The 20906-nt window shown below is 40.4% G+C and overlaps 2 protein-coding genes across 3 annotated transcripts; both read left to right on the top strand.

Moving 5' to 3' along the window:
* The first annotated feature begins 668 nt into the window (after window positions 1-668).
* On the top strand, window positions 669-3790 carry p2ry8 (P2Y receptor family member 8). The gene is made up of 3 exons (XM_030427462.1): window positions 669-789; window positions 1884-2203; window positions 2699-3790. Exons 2-3 carry the CDS (start codon window positions 1911-1913, stop codon window positions 3480-3482), a joined length of 1077 nt encoding a protein of 358 aa, XP_030283322.1. The 5' UTR covers window positions 669-789; window positions 1884-1910; the 3' UTR covers window positions 3483-3790.
* Window positions 3791-4275: 485 nt separating this feature from the next.
* On the top strand, window positions 4276-12736 carry asmtl (acetylserotonin O-methyltransferase-like). Of its 2 annotated transcripts, XM_030429345.1 has the most exons (16): window positions 4276-4374; window positions 5328-5444; window positions 6126-6257; window positions 6357-6404; window positions 6507-6571; window positions 6673-6737; window positions 6983-7091; window positions 8580-8940; window positions 9015-9251; window positions 10618-10780; window positions 10898-11097; window positions 11203-11335; window positions 11443-11583; window positions 11695-11817; window positions 12197-12434; window positions 12518-12719. In XM_030429345.1, exons 2-15 carry the CDS (start codon window positions 5352-5354, stop codon window positions 12400-12402), a joined length of 2076 nt encoding a protein of 691 aa, XP_030285205.1. In that variant the 5' UTR covers window positions 4276-4374; window positions 5328-5351; the 3' UTR covers window positions 12403-12434; window positions 12518-12719. The 2 variants fall into 2 exon arrangements, with proteins under 2 accessions (XP_030285205.1, XP_030285206.1); XM_030429346.1 differs by lacking the exon at window positions 12197-12434 and having other exon boundaries at window positions 12518-12736.
* Window positions 12737-20906: the final 8170 nt, after the last annotated feature.

Here is a 20906-nt window from a genome sequence, read left to right as displayed (position 1 = left end):
CTCCTAATTCACTGTAAAGTCCATTCTGAATGTGTGCGCACTGGAAGCTTCAAGTTTCCACATCCCATTTGAGTTTGCTGGATATTGACCCAGGCTTCCAAACTGTTTGTGATGTCAAAAATTGTGCTTACCAACACCAACATTATTGAGCGCAGTGGAAATTAACACCCTCAGCAATGAATGTGAAAACAGTCTTCCTGTGTGAAATACACAACATTCTACAGAGTAAAGATGAAACATTCACAAGAAGAAAAAGACATCTTTGAATGGAGGACACACTGATCCGCAATAGGGATTTTACTTCTTCTCTATTTGCACACATGTAACGGGTATTTCTCTTTACCCACACTTGTGTTTTTCCCTTTCGAATCACAGCAGTGATATGGAGGACGTGAAAGTGAAAGTGTCACCCTTTGATACGTTATGAACTATGACTGACAATAATAGAATGGTTTTGTCAGTTTCCTATAAGCACTTTGTAGTGTGCAGTCTTCCCATGCGTTAAGATAAGTCATGAATTACATGGTGAGGAATAAGTCGGTCAGGATGAGTAAATGTGTTTGTTCTCCATGCTGTGCTCTTGGTGTAGTTCTAAAGAGTCATTCTCCAAGACCGCCTCTAAAGCGTGGCTTTTACTACAGTTGGTAGGATGAAATATGTCACATGCTCCATTTCCTCTCCCTCTGTCTGTGGTAAAGTGACTGGCTCAAACCCCCCGTCACAATATCTATACCTCCATCTGCAACTGCCTACCTGCCAGCCACGTCTCGTCTGCCTGTTTCCTTATAGGTGAGTGCTCAACTGACTTTATCAGGGGAAGAGTTAACCTTATATTTTCATGATTATTCCTTTTTGAAACTGACTTGAAATGAGACCAAACGGCACCACGTGTCAGTTGAATTATGTGTCTTTTTTGTTTGGTTGTATTATTTCTGTGTAAGTTATCAGTAAGAGGGTCTCTGGTCAACATTTGCTATTTTAAGTAGGTTTTCAGTAAGTTAATAACATTTATTCAAAAGATGATACACCTGCATAGGACATTGAAAGTGTAATGTAAAAATAGCATCGATAAACCTGCGTTAAAGAAACGCTTTATCCCATTTCAATTATAGAATACATAATTGTCCAGGGAAAAAGAAGGCAAAATAAATAGAAAATAACAAACTAATTTATACTTATACTGTATATATATTTTACATTTCATATATACACATATATATAAAAACGTAAAATGCCACGTCTTGGTTTTTTCATTTTTGCATTACAGTGTGTTTTTCTCAGGTGTTACCAAAAGATCCTGTTATCATCCCCATCATTTTTGTAGTGATGGTGTACGTTGTATAATTATAGTAAATAACTTAAAACGGCTCAACAACTTGCCTCTGTTGATTACATCTCTGTTTGGTTTGTGGTAAGCCCCCCACCACCAACCATGTGCACCACATATGGTATAAAGTGTTTGTGTTTCCTGTCCTTGTAATGTTTCGTTCTGTCTCACCTCCCTCTTTAAGCCTGTTGTAATATGATTGCCGAAAGTTGTCAGACTATCTCCTTAACACTTTTGCATGTGTCAGTTGTACATGAGCTCCCCAGAGCGACAGTTGGCACGCTTCAACCACCAACCAACCATGTCCTTTTCCTGTGCGAATACTCCACCCAGCACATGTGCTGCTTGCACGCGAACAACAACACAGTCTTGATATGATTGCTACTGTATCTGTTTCACACCTTGAGATCAATCAGTTTCACACCCAAAGAGGAGAGAATACACCTAGTGGCATGCATCACTTTGCTAACGATTTTGCTTTTTTCCCATAAGTATTTTCTGAGAAAAATGAACTCTACCACATCCTCACAAGTCTTTGTCAAACTCCGGCACACAGGTGGTGAGAGGCCATTCTGCTGTGATCATGACGGGGAACTCCAGCATCCCCAAATTAGACAACGCCACCCTATCCCTGTTCAAGAATACAAACACCAGCATTGCCATCTCTGTCATCTACATGTTTGTCACTGCCATCAACCTGGTAGGAAATGGCCTCTCCATGTGGATCCTCATCTTCCGTACCTCCCCCAAGACTGCCTCCATCATCTTCATGATTAATCTCACCTTCACTGACTTGGCCCTGGGCATAGCCCTGCCATTTCAGATCGCCTACCAGCTCCAAGGGTATAACTGGAGACTGGGACCCAAGATGTGCAGGTATGCCTTCCATTGTTGCATGCATACATTCTTCTACTTGTTTACCTTGTGATTGTCAGGCAAAACATTATTTTCGCAGTCCATCATTTATAGAATAGTTTGACATTTTGATAAATACACTTTGCTCTCTTGCAGAGTTAGATGAGAAGTGGCAGCCAGCAGCCATTTAGCTTATCTTAGCATAGCATAGAGATTCTAAACAGGGGGAAACAGCTAGCCTTGCTCAATCAAAAAGCTACAACATCTGCCAGTTAGCACCTTTCAAGCTCACTAATGACTTTTTACAAGGACTTTAGATTAATAGTGACAACAAAGATGGGCTACTAAAGGGTTATGTGTCTTACTTGATTTTGTGAATTCTTCACTGGTTGGCTGCTAACCTCATGGTGGCAACAAATAATTCACTCCCCTCGGAAAATGAACAGTTTGTTACGTAACCACCCATAAAACCAGCGATGGTCCTTTTTACACTTTGTTTTTTGTCTCCATCAACAGTTCCCTGACCCTCATCTTCTACACCAATATGTACTGCTCCATCCTGACCATGATGGCCATCGGAATCGACCGCTACCTCGGCATCGTCAGGCCCATGCTGTTCAGGCAGATCAGGAAGAAGAAGTCCATGGCCGTCATAGGTTGCCTCCTCATGTGGGGTCTGGTCCTGTGCGTTCTGTACCCACTGATGACCACAGACCTGACCTTCGAATTCCCTGAACTCGGGATTACCACATGCTTTGACATGCTGAAGAAAGACATGCTCCCGTCCACGGCAGCCTGGGCAGCCTTTCTCTTCAGCATGGTGTTCATTCTCTTCCTCTTCCCTTTCTGTGTCACAACATTCTGCTATGTCAGTGTCATCCGCAAACTGGCCAAAGATTTCAAGACAGCCCAGAAAGATAGAGCGATACGTCTGGCTGTCATTGTTCTACTCGTCTTCACTCTTTGCTTTGCCCCAAACAACATCCTCCTGTTGACCCACTCAGTGCTGAGACTCTTCTATAAGAAGTCCGTTTACATGGCCTACAAACTGTCTCTCTGTTTCAGCTGCCTGAATAGCTGCATCGATCCATTCATTTACTACTTTGCTTCCAAGGATTTCAGACAAAAGCTGAGGCAGATAATGAATCTGCATAGCCTGAGTAGTGGGGACTCAATGAAGATGGAGCATAAAGAGAGCATGTACTCGGCACATTGCACTTTCGAGGGTCAAGAGAGACAACACAGCAAGGTGTATTTGATGCCAGGCACATCACAGCGGAGAGAGAGTGAGACAACTTAAGGAAAGAATAAAAGACATGTGAGAAAGGAAGTGAGTGGTAGTGTAAGAAATTGTGATTGTCATGGGCTGGCCTTGTGTACATCAAGCTCTTACATCACCTTTTCCTGAGTTATTTTACTTCTTATTTTTCATGTGCACGAGCTGATGAACATGGATAGCAGCTGAATGTCTTTGCCAACTTAGTCATTATTCCTGTGTTACCCAACGTGTTATTTCATGGATTGAAAAAACAAACAAACTTTAATTTCGAATTTTAATATCTTGATGTAGCATGCACGAGTATCAATAAAATGTGAATTAAACATGTATTTTATGGATGCCCTCTATGCCTGAACATAGCTGACTTTGTAACATTTATAACATATTCTCTGTTCATGTGTCTGTAAATTGTTGCCCTGCTTTTAACTATGAAGTGATATCGTTGACCTTTTGACTTTTTTAACTTATGAAACTTTCAATCTCCTCCTATTGTTGTTTTTGTTTTCTCTGTTTTATTTGTTTAAAAAATAAACGTTTTATTAATTGCATTATTATTCTTATTCTTATTTGTATTGTTATTATTATTATGATTATTATTATGATGACGATGATGATGATGATTATTGTTGTTGTTATTATTATTTGTTTATTGTATTATTATTATCATCACTATTGTTATCATTATCATCATTTGTATTAGTATGATTATTATCATCTCCTACTTCACTATTATTATTATTAATTTTGAATTATTATCATTATTATAGTACTAGTAGTAGTTGTTGCACGTTGAAACTTGCATGCGTCTCTTATGTGGCGCCGCCCACGTAAGAAACGTCATCACGTAAGCGTCGTCACGTTGGTTGTCCTAGCAAGCAGCTACCACTGCCAGTTTCCTTCCCTACTTCGGCAGGTAAGTCATATCCTGACGTTACATATTTTGTATGGAGCTTTGCACGGACATTGAAACGTGCTTTTTAAATGACTGTGTATATTAAACCGTGTGCATTTTTTGGGGGGGCTGAACTCGCGAGCTAAACATCACAGTACGTGTCGTTCACTTGCAGTCGAAGGAGCTTTTTCTTGAAGTAACTTAACGTCAGAGAAACTAAAATCAACAAGACAGCCTATATTAGCTGATCGATAACAGTAAGTTAGCACAGTCAGTTTAGCAGAGTGGTGAACCTTGTTCTATTATTTGGTTATGTGTTCACCTACGCTGGTTAACTTTTGACTCGCTGTTCCAGAGAAACCACATATTGATTGTGCAGGCACAGTAACTAGGCTAAACTAGCATAAAGCATTATGTTCAGGAAAGCTGTGATTTAATGAAATGGCTTCCTTGATGCATGAAGTAGTGGACGTGCTGACAGCTGCTCACTCACTATTTTATTGAATGCATAATTCAGTTCATGTATGTGTGACTCTGTGTGAGGTATTGGACTAGGATCATATATTAATACTTTAGTACACAAACTTTAATAAAGTAAAGAATGATCATGCCCATTACAATATCCCACAGCACAATGACATGTCTTTAAATTGCTTGTTTTGTCCAACCAGCTTTCCAGAACCCGAAATGTACAATTTATATTTATTTAAATCAAAGAAAAGTAGCAAATATTTGATTGGTATATGAGAGGATGGAACCAGTTGACGTGTGGTGGTTTCTTTGACGAATTACTTTAATGATTAACTGTTTAGGTCAGTTGACTCATTAAACGGTCAACTAATTGTGTGAGCTCTTTATGGACCTGTCCTCACTGACAGTGTATGAACAGCTGCAGTCATCTGACTCCTTATTGCTGCAATCCTTCACATAAAGTGGGACACATCTGTAATGTTTAACTCTGTCCATCTCTTTAGGGGCAGTTAGACGAGAAGGCCGCCATGGTGCTGAACCCTGTCATTTCCAAGCTTGCCGGTAAACTGGTCGTGCTGGCAAGTGCTTCTCCAAGGAGGCTGGAGATCCTCCGCAATGCAGTATGTTTCCAAACCCATTGGAACTGAATATATATCATGACAGCTGCACATTTTGGTTAATTGTGAACTCATAAAATTGTACTTTTTGAGTTGCGTTGAAACACGATTTCTCTTCTATGACTCTGCTCACAGGATTAATCTTGACTCCAGCGGTTAGACGGTTTTCAAGCTTTCATGTGAATGTATGCGTCACCTGCACTAAAAACAAAACCAAGTCGCTGATTTTTATGTACAAAATATTAGTAAATCCAACACGTTTAGGTGTAACGGCCTTGTAAATGTTTAACGATCCAATCAGTATATGAGTGGATGATACATGACCCACACTTGTCACATCTCTTACTGCGCCTTATCTGATGAAAATGGTCTCGACAAGCTGCATAATGACGATGAGTATTTTATTTAAGACTGAACTGGCAAATCAGCTTATCGCAGATGTGTAAATCTGTAATGATGTGCTGTAGGTCATTTGGAATCAATGTTGCCGTCCACTAGAGCGTACTATATTAAAGTATAGACGTTTGTATTTCAACTGTGAAATTTTCCACCCAAGTCCATTTTTTTGTCACAGTTCTTCATAAAAATGTTTGTTTATATTATGTGAAATGGTTCAAATATTGATATGAAATTTTGGATTGGAGTATCGTTTTATTGTTGCTTGTCTCCCCTATACAATTTCAGGGCTTACGGTTCGAGGTGGTACCATCCTGGTTCAAAGAAACGCTTGACAAGGGGCTTTTCAAAGCACCTCATGAGTATGCCGTTGAGACAGCCAAACAGAAAGCCCTGGAGGTGGCCAGGAGGATGCCTTTTGTAAGTTAAGCTCCTTTCTGTATGACAGTAAACAGTAGATATTATCTTGTTGTGTATTATCTCATGTTGACAATTTGTTTGTGTATTCATTTGCTTTAGAAACACTTGAAGACTCCAGACATGGTAATCGGAGCAGACACAATTGTGGTAAGAGTAAGAAGGGATTACAGTGTGTGTGTGCTTACTCTCTGCAATAAAAGGTGCATGTTGCATATTGTTTAATCTGGCAATCGTTTTTAAATTCCACAGACTGTTGATGGCATGATTCTGGAGAAGCCAGTGGACAAAAATGATGCCTACAGGATGCTGTCAAAGTCGGTATCAACGTCATACATCCTTTCTGAGCTGACATTACAAGCAGGAAATGGACAAGATCGTGTTTACAGGTTCTGTCTTCTTGGTTTTTCTCTTCCAGATTGAGTGGCAAAGAGCACAGCGTCTTCACTGGTGTCGCTTTAGTCCTCTGCCATGAGAAAGAAAGTAAGTCACAATTAAATGATAATTGTTTTCTGTAGAAATGTATTGGAAGAAAACACGTGTTAGAATGTGTTAGAAAAGAGGTCAGGCCTTCGGGGCTTCTTTTGTTTTTCTAAAATGTCCAGGAAGAATATCTGTATGGAAAAGCTAATCATGAAAGATTTCATAACAGTTTCCTAAAAGTACCGTTCCCAAGAGGGCTTTACTGGCCGATTGTGATTCATTTATTAAACTCCCTGCCCCCCCAGATGAAGAAGTGGACTACCAGTCATTTGAATTCTACGAAGAAACAAAGGTTAAGTTTGCTGATCTCTCAGAAAGTATGCTATGGGAGTACATCAATAGTGGTGAACCCATGTGAGTATGAACATTTGAACTTTCACACATGTAAAAGCTATTGATTTGTCCTGGTGAGGTAACCTAACCAAGCATTTGATCAGTGGAGGTCATTAAGTGAATGCAAGCCTCATGAACCTTTCGCTTTTTTGGACTTTGATGCCTGACTTTTTTTTTTTTTTTTTTTCCTGCTGTGTTTGCCTTGTCCTATTTGAGATACAGACGTGTAAGCAAAAAATACAATCTCGACTTTGGTCAGAGCGAATGTATCTTTGGATTTGTTCTTCATTTGCAGAAGTACTGCTACACGCACAACCCTGCTGTGTTTCTGTATTGCTCAGTGTCTATGTGTGGTTTTCAGGTTCATACTTTAACTTCGAGGTGTGTATGCCGTGCTTTTTTTTTGTTCAAAAAACACATTCTCATTCTCATAGTGTACATTGCTACAGTCCCCTTTCTGAAAAGCCTCGTCTGTACTGATTGGTCAGCTCCCACAGGCCTCAGCAGGCACCATAAACCAAATTAGTGTCAGTTCTGCCAGTCATTTTGTTCCCTGGGAATCACTAGAACCAGTCTAGCTGCACTTCTCCCATGAAAATCACCACAGTAAACACTTCTAAACTGAAAACCTTACCACCCTACATGATCGAGCAGCCTCCCTGTCGAGTGGTCATTAATGTCACACCTTTACAATATTAGCAAGCTAGCTGCCGGGAGCTAATCTAAGTTACCAAGCAAATTAATTCCTCCAGCACCCGTTTTATATGTACATGCAGCAGCCGGCAACACGCATGCACACTCACCAGCATGTTTATGTATAAAAACGAAGCTTACGTGCTGCAGTAAAAACAGTTACCAGCTAATGACCTACCTCTCATTTTTAGTTGGCTTCAGATGAGTTCAAATGTTCACATAGTTTCGCTTGTGTTTCCCTCAGTATTACAGCATCAGTCTAACATCACCCCAGGTTGTGGTAAGAGATGTCTGTTGTCACAATAGATGTGCAAGATGCTAACACCAAGTTTAACAAGCAAACCTACAAAGTTAGGTAAAACAACATTAAACAAATCATTTGTTTGTATCTTTTGAATCCGTCCTTGAGCTTGTGAAGCTGCCAACCCTTGTTGATAATGCCGTCCGGAGTAAAATGCAGAATTTGTCATCGGGGCATCTCTGCAACTTTTAGATCTAAAAATAAAGTTCATCGCTGGGCCGTGAAATCCTCATATGGTGGGATTAGATTAAGACTTTTGGTTCTTGCAGCCAACAACAGAAATGTCACTGTTTTTTGATAGTACCTTCAGTAGGTTACAGTCGATGGGACGGTCTTGCTGGTGCTGTGTTACATGGTCACAAGTAACTGAAGAAACCGCTTGACCACAGAGAAAGCGTTACCCTTGTTGTGGACTTAGTGCTTTGTAACTTGGCGTTCACATGCACAGTACAGGGGGAAACCCAAAAGCGTAATATGGCCTCCCTAAATGAAATATTTGTATCTTTGTGTGTCAGGGACAAGGCTGGTGGCTACGGTATTCAGGCTCTCGGTGGCATGCTGGTGGAATACGTTCACGGAGACTTCCTCAACGTTGTGGGTTTCCCCCTTAACCACTTCTGCAAACAGCTGGACCGTATTTACAACCACTGCACTTCCTCCTCGGACGAAGAAAGTTTGTCTGTCTGCCTGGGCCAAAACAGCAGTCACACTCCCACAATACCCACTCAGCCCCCACCTAACCTGTCGACCCAGTCTAGCCACAGTCCCGCCTCTTCAGCCAAACACAACCTCTCCTCCGGCCCCAGACCAAACAGCCCGTCTGCCAGTCAAACACACCATACCCAGAACAGCCCGACAGCCAGTCCTGCTCATAAGGTTAGCTTTTTTCTCACCCTGCTAGCAAAATCCCCCTTTTGTCATGATTCATATATAACAGTTTCCCCTTGTAGGTGAAAAGGAATGGCGGCAAAAGTGAAGAGAGTCAGAGTTCCTGGATGTTGGTTAACAGCTTGTCGAAACATACAGACACGAGAGAGGTCCAAGACTCTGAGAATACAACATCGCCACTGATGACCAGCGGGGGGCAGGTTATTGAGCTCAACGTGACAGAGCAGGAGGACAGTGAGCTGAAAAAAGAGGACTTACAGCGAATTATTGAGCTGATGGATGGATTCAAAGCCTCAAAGGTAAGTAGAGGTAAAAAAAAAAGCATTGTATTGTTTTTCTCCTTGGGACATCATATTGAAATATAACTTTTAATGAATTTCTGAACTTTGGGTTATTCACGATAAAGGTTGTGTGAGTGATTAATTGATTATCAATCTCAAATACCAAAGTTTTGGGTTGTTACTGTTGTTGTGGCTCGGACTGAGCCACCAAACCAAAAAGTCTGTATATGAAGACTTGGAAATGAGACTCAACAATAAACTATCTTTCTCCAGAGCGGCTCACCCTAACTTTTAGTCACTTCCTTGCTGAGTGTAAGTCTAGAAAGTTGCTACCACTCACATGCACGGTAAGTACATTAACATGGTTTTGTGTCAGAACGACTAGTTGAGGTTTTACGGAGGGTTTATGAGCAGGAATATCTATATTCAGGGTTCGTACGGGTGCTTGAAATCCTCGAAAGTGCTTGAATTTCAATGTTGTGTTTTCAAGGTCTGACAAAGTGCTTGGATTTTAGTTTAAGTGCTTGAAAGTGCTTGACATTATAACTCTGTGCCTTGGCAAAAGTGGGATTAGACTGGATAGTTTGCTTAGTACAAGGAGAAATAAAACCAGTTTGTGTATATCATCACACATGCAGCCTGGTAGCAATAGACAAGGATGGCTGAGGAGAATGTGAATTTGATGCAATTTGGACTGATGACACGTTCAGTATTAATAAACTTTGATGAATAAGTGAACAGCTTATAAAAGTTTATGTCAAAAAAGAAAATTACAGGGTGCTCTCAAGTCTGTCTTTGTCTCGGTGTAAGTGTGCCTGAAGAACACCAAGTGGCTTCCCTTTTTTTGGATAAAACATTGTGTTTTCCTTTAATTTCTAAAGTTTTTGCTATTATGAAACATCATTTTAGATGTTTACAGCATAATTCAATGTACATAGTTGTGATAAAAAGTGAAAAGAATATGTATTTTACCCCATCGATAAGGTACTGGAAAATTTTGAAAAGGCCCCTTAAAAGTGCTTGAAAAGTGCTTGAATTTGACCTTGAAAAATGTGTACAAACCCTGTATATTCTGGTGTCGTAACTTGGAAACTCAGATGGTTGAGCGGCAACTTCGAGGTGACCAAAGGACTCCAGGATACAAGTTAAACAAACAGGATAATGTGGTAATTAGTGAGCTGCTGGTTCATATTGAACTAACTTAAAAAAAAAAACAAGTATTCCTTAAAGACTTATAAAACAATCTATTCTGTTCAATAATGCACTGGATGGTGTTCTGGTATGGAACCACACACAGAGAAATTAAGTTTACATTTTATTTTATTTAAATTTTATTTTATTTAATTGCTCCTGTGTCCATTTTTCCTTTCCCCATATGTTTCAGGCACTCTTTACCTCATCCAAGATGGGTGTGTTTGACCTGCTACAAACTCGACCGGGGCTGGATGCAGCACAGGTGGCCCAGGAGCTCAAGGCCTCTGTGAAGGGGACTGAATGCCTGCTAGAGGCCTGCGTAGCTCTGGGACTGTTGAAGAGCAAAGGAAGAAGTTAGCCAGAATTCCTCTATTTCCAATACATTTTTCAAACCATTAAGAGGTAGAATTTACTGTTTATCTTTATTTAAAATGAACCTAACTCATGCTTCATGATTTGTCTACTCCCAGCAGGCCAGAGCCCAATGTACGAGAACACACATCTGGCCACGCGGTTCCTTCTATCAGATGCTCCTCTCTCGCTGCAAGGCTACATCCGGCATTGCAACGACACAGTGTGGCCTCTTTTCTCCCACCTGGAGAGTGCTGTGCAGGATGGAAGCAACCAGCGCGAGAAGGCTTTTGGCAAGAAGTCTCAAGACGTGTTTCAGGTGATAATCAGCCTCAGATGGATAAAAGGTGGGGGGATAAAACATTTGGAAATATTTTACAGTTCTTTTTCTTTGTTCCTTTCTGTCATTTGTTTCTTTTTAAAGGATACCTACTACAACAGTAAAGAAGTCAAACTGAGATTCATGAATGCCATGCACAGTATCGCTAAAGTCACAGGGAAAGCTGTAGCAACAGCATTTGACCTCTCCAAATTTAAAACTGCCTGCGACATTGGAGGTAAGGAGAGAACTAAAAGGTGTGAAAGTGTGTTCCTGGCTAATAAACCATTTTTTTTATATATATATATATATATATATATATATATCATCTTTTTGTCTTCCCAGGGTGCACTGGTGCCATGGCCTATGAGTTTACTAAAGCCCATCCCAAGCTGTCTGTTACAGTGTTTGACTTGCCAGCTGTTGTTGAGATGAGTGAACATTTTCATCCTCTGCACACAGACAACAGGGTATCATTTGTAGCAGGTCAGTTTGTTTATCTGCATCGAAGTACAGTCTTGACTGTTGATGATTAATAACCAAAAGTTTTGAAAATGCAGACCACCACTCATGGCTCTGTCCTCTCTGTATGAACAGGAGACTTTTTTAAAGATGAGTTGCCCAAAGCAGACTTGTACATCCTGGCAAGAATTCTGCATGACTGGCCTGATGAGAAAGTGCATCTTCTGCTGAGTAAAATCGCGGATGCATGCACACCAGGTAAAATCCTTAAAGCTATATCAGCCTTTTTGTTTTGTACAGGCAAACTAGCAGCTATTAGTTATCAACTTAACGTCAAATCAAGTGTGAAATCTGCGGCTGTTTGTTTGAAAACCGCTTCTGTTACCTGTTATAATCAGTGTTCAGCTGATGGAAAAGATAAAAATGAAATCACTATTGTGAAATAGAAAACAACAGTTTGCAAGAACTTCAACGCCAAGCCAAAATACCATCTTGGTGGTATATTTGTTTCCTTCCTCGCTCTATCTGAACTATTCTTTGCTGAGAGCAAAGCAATGCGAGGGGACAAAACCAGCACTATTCTTCTGGTAAAGTGTTACATCTGCATAAACATCATGCAATTGCACCATTGTGCCAGGCTGTGGAGTCCTGCTCAGTGAGATCTTCCTGGATGAAGAGAGAAGGGGCCCGAGTCGTGGGCTGCTCCAGGCCCTTAGCATGAGCGAAGGGAAACAGAGGAGTGCCACAGAATACAGTCTGCTTTTGAAGAGCCATGGTTTCGTAACGGCACATGTCAAACATACAGCCAACCTCCTGGATGCTATGCTCTGCATCAAAGCATGACTGACAACGGCCCCAACAATGCTACATAGAAGGTCTTGTGATTTACTCTGTACTGCAGGTAACCTTTCCTTTCCTGCACACTAAGGTTTTAAACACATCTTTTGTTGGGCCCTAGGGTGTGCCGTGCTCATAGCTGAGACCATGTTGGATGGACAGACACCCTACTCTGCTCTGCAGTCTCTGAACATGCTTGCCCAGACTGATGGGACTGAGAGGACAGAGAGCCAGTATGCAGACCTGCTGAGCAAACATGGATTTCGGGAGACGCGTGTGGTTCACACTTGGAACTTCCTTGATGCCTTTATTGCCATTAAAATGTAATTTGTCAATCATGCACATGAATCCTCATGTTTTTCATTCTTTATGATGGATGGTTTTTGTTCAGATTTTGGCCTTTTGAGCAGGATCAGATTATTACTACAGTTTCATTAGGTGTGAGCTGCTGTAAAGTTGGAGCTCATTTCAACATGTGCAAGTGGAAGGTACATCCTTTCCACATGCAGCAAGAATGATGCACACCTGGTGTTGCATGCGAATGTGCACAGTAGATCAACAGTGGAACAATGGCACAAATAACGTTGTTCTATGCTGTGAAGCTATGTGAAAATCTGCCAAGTGTATTGATAAGCAATCTAACATCAGCAGCATCCTGCTTGTGGTTCAGATGCTTTGTTTGCTGTTCTTTAGGAGATTCTCTATTATAGTACAGGACATCCTGTATTCAAGCATCTATTTATTTTTTTTTACTCTAGAAAAAGAATCTGCCTGATTGCTTGGTGTGTGGCGTCCTCATTCCAAAAAACACTCACGTTGTGGTCAGCTAGATGACGGCTGTAGCTGGAAAGTGCATCCCTCCTCTTAAACACTCTGAAGTGTCATGTTGTGATGATGCAATCTGGATGCAATGTGAGAAATATGATTAAAGAAGAAATAATAAAATCTAATCAGCGTTATAGATGTCATTCCTGCACACCATCTCCCCAGTGGACATGACTTCACATTTACTTCAACTTTATAGGAGGCTGGAGCAACATTGCCAGTGATGAGGGTGGCTGAGCCTTCTCTTGTGGGGCCCTGTCAAGCATACACTGAGAAATGGGTGGAGCTTTTGTCTTGATCTCATCTGATGGCTTCAGTACATTTTGCGAAGTTGACCCTCATTCTCCCACCCCTAAAAACTCTAGAAGTGTTATATAGGCATTGGTGTAGGTTCTTCCTAAAAGAGAGTATATTTTAGCGTTATTATCTCTGGTGCCAAGTCAGCTGCAACAGTTCGCTCGGTTTGGGGAGCCACACAGCCCGGCGCCGGGTCCGGTCCTCCAGGTCTATTTTACAGGCCTTAACACAGCATCATCATTGAATCGGCTAAACTGCCCTCATGACCTCCACAAGTGATTATGACAGGATTTCATGCAGCTACATGCTGATAAGGCAGAGATATCAAGTTATAACTTTGCAGTAAGGTACACAGAACTGAATAGCTACTGAAGAGCAGCTGTGGAATGATTCATAATTAACAAACCGTCAACGAGTAATTTCTGAATAACTGTAGGAACTAAGGGAATATAAAGCAAATAATGAGTTACTCGAAAGCTTACTGGGAGGTCCTATATCAATGAATCATTTAGTAATGATTAGTTCATAAATATCTGTGAATTGACATGCTGACTATGTCAATAAATTGATCAGGGACTACTGAGTAATCAGTATTATGGATCACTTTGTTTGAGGGGCACTAAAAGAGTAACTTATAATTAAGTTATTAGTAAATAATGAGTCTATGTGGTTACTACTCATTATTAGCTTTTATTTTACCTGGACATGCACAAAAAGAGTTAAATATGATTTAGTAAGTATTAATTATTAATTCATTAAAGAGTTATCACTAGTCTGTGACTAGTCAGTGGCTGCTTCATAATTAATCAGGAACAACTCATGAAGAAAGTGGTCAGTATGTTATTCACAGATATTTATGAACTAATCATTACCTAATGATTCATTAATATAGGATCTACTGGTCTGTTCTCTCATAGTCATCATTATCTACACTCTAAGAAATTATTCACGGTGTTAGTAAGTATAGCTCAAAATCAAGAGCTTTTTTTGCAAGAAAAAACAAGTCTGTTATGTGTATACATTATAATGAGTTTATAACTTAATTTAATAAGTTTGTCTAAATTAAAATAAATAAAATAGTCTTAACTCAATAATACATGCATTTTCAACAGACATTTTTGGCGTTACTTAACATAGAGGTGTATTCAGTTAGCACAACTTAAAAATCCGTGTCCCTGTTTGTTAAAAGCGAGTACAAGGCTGACCTGCTCTGACATGTTTAGCGCGAACAGACCATGCAGAGGCATGTTGGAAGCATACACAACTGAGCAGAGCAGAGCACAGAGTTGGAAAAATGCGGTTTGCAAACTTTATGGCTTGGTGAGTACAATTTTGAATAGTTTTATTTACAACCGCTAATAACTGCATCCGCAGACAGTACAAGAAATCGTTTTACACAACACTAGATGTTTTTTCTCGGTCAGCAGTGGTAATGTGTAAGCTAGCAGTAGCCTAATGGTAGTAATTTGGTCTAAACATTAGTGTTAAGTTTTGTTTTACGGCAGGTGTTAATTGGCACTGGTTTTCAGTTGTTTCAACTTTCAGAGTAGTTAATGTTAATGTTTCTTTCAAATGTATTTAAATTTGTTGTTGTGTTGAAGGTTTGAGCAGCAATAGCTTCATGGCTAGGCCATTGTAGGTGACTGAGCACACATTCAGTTTGTTAGTCAGCCATTGCAGCAGCAAGTGCAGTCTAAAAACTGCGTTGACGAAGCGAATATTGTTGAGATGCCACAGGAGTGGTCATACCCTAATGACGCTAGTTGTTGTTACAGCACAAGTGCGACCTAACAGGTAGGAGGTCCACCATTACTCTCCTGCCTGTTATAGTAGGTCGCACTCCGGGATCGACACTTTTTGTCTACATGAGGGCGGCGCGCCGGAGATCCAGCTCCAATGGTGAGTAGTTCAAAAAACCCTCTTTTTAGTAAACTTTGCGTACACAAACAATGTTCTAAATGCTCGTGTTCATGTGTAGAGACCCTGGTGATACTACGAGCAAAGTTTCATTTTGTGTCGAGACTTTTTAGTGTTTTTAAAATAGCGATTTTGATGCTAGCATAAGAGTGCCCCTGCACTGCATTGAAAATTAGCTTGCCCGAAAACGAAACTACGGTAAATCTTAAAAGTGCCTCTTTCGTCGTAATTATGCTTTTACACGAAGGTTTGACTCATATTCAATCACAAATAAAGCCTTGGTTGCTTTTTGGCGAGAGTTTCACTTTAAATGAGCTTGTAGAGGACAAGGCAAATCATTTTGCTTGTACTAAAGTAATTGAGTTGGCCTAACTAGAGACGTTTTGTGGCATGTACTCAATACTAGCTAAGTTAAAATAACTTAAAAATATCCATGCAGTATCCATCAATTATGTTTTATGACATTTTCTTAACTCTTAATTTTTTTTTTTTCTTAACTCTTAATTTTTTTTGTTTTCTTGTTTTTGTGCCTCTCTATTCTCTTTGTGTTTTATAAATGTGTTATGTTTTTATCATAAAACACTATGCATATCTGTTTTGAAAGGTGCTATATAAAGCTTATTATTTGTTATAAACCTTCTCCTGTCAACCAAATTGGATTTGCTTGCAGTTGAAGTCATTATATCCTGTGGAAAAATCCATCAAAGCACTACTATACACAGCATATATGGTATTATCGCCCCATGTGGTCCGTTTGACCATAATTGCCCAATTTTTTGCACATAGTGATCAAACTCTGTCTACTTATCCTCTGACGTTAATCAACCCTAAATTAAAGCTGCAGAGAAACAGTAGATGCAGCTCACTTCAGAAGTGCCATTTGATACTCTGGGAATGTAACCCAAATATTTATTTCGCGGTTGAAAGAATTGATCAGTGCTTTTGTCGCCTGCTGTGTCAGTAAACCTCCTCAAGATGGCGTCACAAACCAGCAGAAAACTCAGAGAGGGAGAGCGTCCCCTGCTCTGTTGAACTGTCTTAATTCTTTCCAGCGGCAGCTGGATGTGTGCTACAGAGAACCTTTGAACATTAAGTGACAGTGAGCAATCAGAATGACCAAGCCTGGGAATGAATATGTGGGTGGGATAGTATGTTAATGCATTGAAGCATATGACACCAATCTTTAAATTCCTTTTGGATTTCAGCTGAAGAAGACAAGCGGCTGATAGGAATGTGGGAATATCTCTGGTCAGGATGAACAGCTCTTATTCTCTGTGACACCGAAAGTGTATCCGGATTACTCTTCGTTTTGGATCCCTCTCTAAGTATTTTCCTACAAGGGTAATAAGGGTGGTCATGTTATTCATAGCTATTTTCTTGTCAGTCTGGGCTCAGGCCCTCCGTGACATCTAATTGATTTCCATTACTCAGATTTTGTTCTGTTGACGAGGGGAGACAGGGGGAGGGTGGGCTGAAGTTCACATCTGACACTGAGTGTAAATCACACTGGGTCTGTTTCACTGCGAACACACACTGAAGGCATCAAAATGGCATCTACTGCATTACTTTCCTGCCACAGCAAAAGCGGGTTTTATTTCGATAAATTCAATGCTTCAGTTATGTTTTTTTTTTGTAAAACACCAAATTGTAGTGTAGCGGGAGAATGTCAGGCTTGTTAAACACAGAGCAGCATCACAAATCAAACTGCAGAGTCCTCTGATCCCTTCAAACATGATGAAGCAGTTCCGTGAGAGGATTTGCATATCTGCTCACATCCAGTGTCCCATCTGCACCGGCTCACCCTCAAACGCCTCGGCTCTTGTGTACAAGCACCAACAGCAGGGCCTCGGCTCTCTAATGAAAACCATTCAAGTCAATCAAGTTTACTAGAGACCAAAGGCCAGTGTAATTTGGGAAAATTGCTGAAACTCCAAAGTAATCTTCTGTAATGTGATCTTGCCTATTGAACACTGGGCTGTACTGTACGTGTCGGATAAGAGCTCAGTCATTTTCTTCAAATGCGGTCCTGACAAGCAGCACAGCTATCCACCTGCAAGTAATCATCATTCTAGTGTTAAGTGCTTTGATATTAAAATGACTGATTTAAGACCATTTGCTGCTCGTAGATAGCGATTCCGAAAACACTTCCATATGCTGATAGAGAGGATAAGCCGGGTTTGTGAACTGGGTGGACCGCATGTTGTGTTCACTGTTGTAGGACAGCCAGCGGAAACACAGCGTGGCTCAGTCATGACTTCAGTGTTTTCAGCCGAGGAAAGCAGACTATATGTTGCACATATGAGGATGACGTACACAAATAATAGCGAACGTAAAAGATTTATCATGCGAATTGCTTTGTGATGTAAAGCTCTGTGCAGCTTTTTGTGAAAACCACTTGGGGGCAACGTTGGTTAAAAGACAAAAACAACCTCAACACAAATGCTGATTTTTTTTTTTATCAAGTTACACTGTTTGTTGACACTCTTATCAAAGTGACAGGAGAGGACAGACAATTTCACCGCTGAGATATTTGATCATTGTCAAATACCCGTGTCAACCTATTGTGCTGGGGAAAAAAAACGGAAAAAAATAGCATCATTGTTTACACGGAAAGCATCTCTGTGACTTTGGGAAGGATACACAACGATCCAAATGGTTGCATGCGGAATAACAAACACTCTCTAATCAGTCAGTTTTTCTGAATTGCCTCTCAAAACTGAACTCATGCTTGGGCACCTGTTTCAAAGAACAGGCTTGTTTATCAAAGGCCTCCTCTGTCAACAAACAGAATAAGCGCGATGATGGCTGGCTCCTCAACCCACATCTGATTTCAGCAAATGTGCAATTGTTCAAAGTGAGTTGTGCTTCATTGATTTGTTTCAAGGCAGAGGAAAAATAACCTCGGGGCTTCTACCAGTTAGAAATAACAATGGAGTCCTTCTCTGCTGTTTGTAGTGTTTTTGGCCAGACATCAGTAGTCGAACATGGAGGGATTTTCACTGCAGATTTAACTGCGAGACTGTGTAGAAGAGTGGGCTACTTTCCTATGGAGACTGGGCTTCATGTTGTTTTATCAGATCAGCAAATGATGCCGTCATTGGTCTCTAATGTTACACCGAATCGTTTCAAATTGATTCATGTCGGCTTTTTTCTTTCTGCTGTCTCACATGAGTTAAACATTTCTTGATTTGTTTAACTTTAGATCAGAGTTGCCCAAAGTTGACCCGCCATAAGGTCCAATTTGGCAATAAAGAGTTAATCTTATCAAACTATTAGAAGCATTGGACATGTAAAAGATGTTGGATGTGGAAAAAAAGGAAAAGATGTGCAAGATCTCGCAAAAGTTTTGCTTTTGGCCCTTGTCTACTGTTACGTTTTTAGTTTTGACCCTCTGAATGAAAACGTTTGGGCGCCCCTGCTTTGTAAGTCTTAGTTTGAAATTTTGGAAAAAGAGTGGAGCGATACCTTCCTCATGTTGGTGTTCCAAGCAGGAGCAATAAGGTGATAAGTTTAGCTTAGCATAACACCTGGAAGCAAGGGGGGGGAGCTAGTCCAGCCCCATCCACATCTCTAAGCTAATAGCCTCTTAGCTTCCGCTGTGTTCTGAAGGCACAAACATAAGAGTGGGATCTATCTTCAGTGTATTTACCAAAATGTTGAACTATTCCTTAAAAAAAAAAAAAAAAAACAACTAAACAAAAAAGACATATTAGCATAAACATTTGGATTGTGTTCTCTACACATTCAAACTTTTACTCACACCAAACTCAGCGTGCACCAGCCACGCAATAGCAAACACAACGCCATTCAGCCCACAATCAGAACCCATTTGCCCCGACCACCCCCACCCCCCCTGCTAAAAGCCAACAACAGTCTCATTAACATATGGAAATATTTGTTGCGGTCAAATACGAGAGACTGTCTCCCCTTCCTGTCTTCATGTGATGTGTGAGGTGTCACTCAGAGATACAGTAGGGGAGGAGACTCTCTGTGCTGAAATGGTTGGTGACAGGGCTTTCATCCGACCCACTGAGGGCTCTTTGTTGTTATTTTGGGATCTCTCATGGGTGCAATCTGAGAGAGCAGCAGACAGACGGGTCTCATCTCTGCACGAGCACGCTCCCTCTCCCACAGACACACCGTGGGCAGAGATGCACATGCACACACTAACCTGCAGGTACAAAAAAAAAAAATAGATAAATAAATAAAATGTAATGACACGCTCGCTGTCGTGTCAATCAAATTGGCTGCTTTTCTGGAGGTATGTGTGCATATGGAAACCCATTGATTGTCATCATTAAGACACGAGTAGAATATTTCCAAATAGAGGAATGATTTACTGCGCGTGCTGTGATGTCATTTGTATGGAGGTCCATTATTGCAATGAAAAGATTTTGTTTTTTTTAAAAGAGTAAAAATAAATATGCTGTTGGCCATAATTATGAGATAAACCGAAAGACTATTTAGCAGATTCTATTAAGTCAAAATTTGACTTTTCTCACAAGTTTGATCATTTGGGCTTAAATATTCCATCAGTCATGCCCATTTCCATTTTCATCATGTCTACTTTCAGTCTATTTTTTTTCTCGTCATGACAGGCTTCCATAGAGTCGAGTCCCTGGTGAACTGGTAGTTTGTTCTACTTCCAGTTAAAGGACTAAGTATGTGTGTGTTGTGGCACCGATGTGGGCTCATGTGTTTTGTTCATATACTTATGGTATATCCAATTTTATTTTATTTATTTGAATGGTATCTGCCAGGGGTTTGTACGGAGGCCTTAAGAGCCATATGAAAACAAAAAAAATTATCCTGACCAAAAAAAACTACCAAAAAAACTGCCACACTACTTTTTTCACACTACTTTTTTTTTTTTTTTTTTTAACAGATGAAAAAAAGATTTAAGGAACTCAAAGGAATTTAGGGAGATTATTCCAGCAAACATGTTCTTATGTCATAAACACAGGAGAGAAAACAACTTCAGATCAGACTCACAGAATGCCTCAACAGATATTTTTTCTCTCTCTCGCCTCTCAGGACTTCCGTAGGTTTGAGAGTCAACAATAAAAAAAGGAGCTTTGGAACAGTTCTTAGTGAGGTTTCAGAATCACCAGACACAATGCTTTTGAGTCTTGTGTACGCCTATGTAGTTGTTGTTTTTAAAAATATATATATAACTTCGAGCATTTTGTGAATCACACACAGTCCAGTGAGGGGTCACTGTGTAGCCTGGAGGGTCAGGTTTAACTACAACTCGTCTCAGATTTGATCAGTCTGAGCATTTAAAAAGAAAAATGGCAGTCACAGCCTCTGTGTTTTGGCAGCGGCGGAAGTTTCAAAGGTGGATGTCTCAAAAACATTGGTGCATAAAACCAAAATGATCCACGTCTCTAGATACCTCTAAGACTGAGCGAGGAACTATGCTTTCTGTAATTTAGTTACAAAAGTGACCCTTTAAAGAAATTAAAACCTTA

The sequence above is a fragment of the Sparus aurata genome, chromosome 9 (genome assembly GCF_900880675.1).
Source record: "Sparus aurata chromosome 9, fSpaAur1.1, whole genome shotgun sequence".
Taxonomy (NCBI): Eukaryota; Metazoa; Chordata; class Actinopteri; order Spariformes; family Sparidae; genus Sparus; species Sparus aurata.
This window is presented reverse-complemented; position numbering and strand designations above follow the sequence as displayed.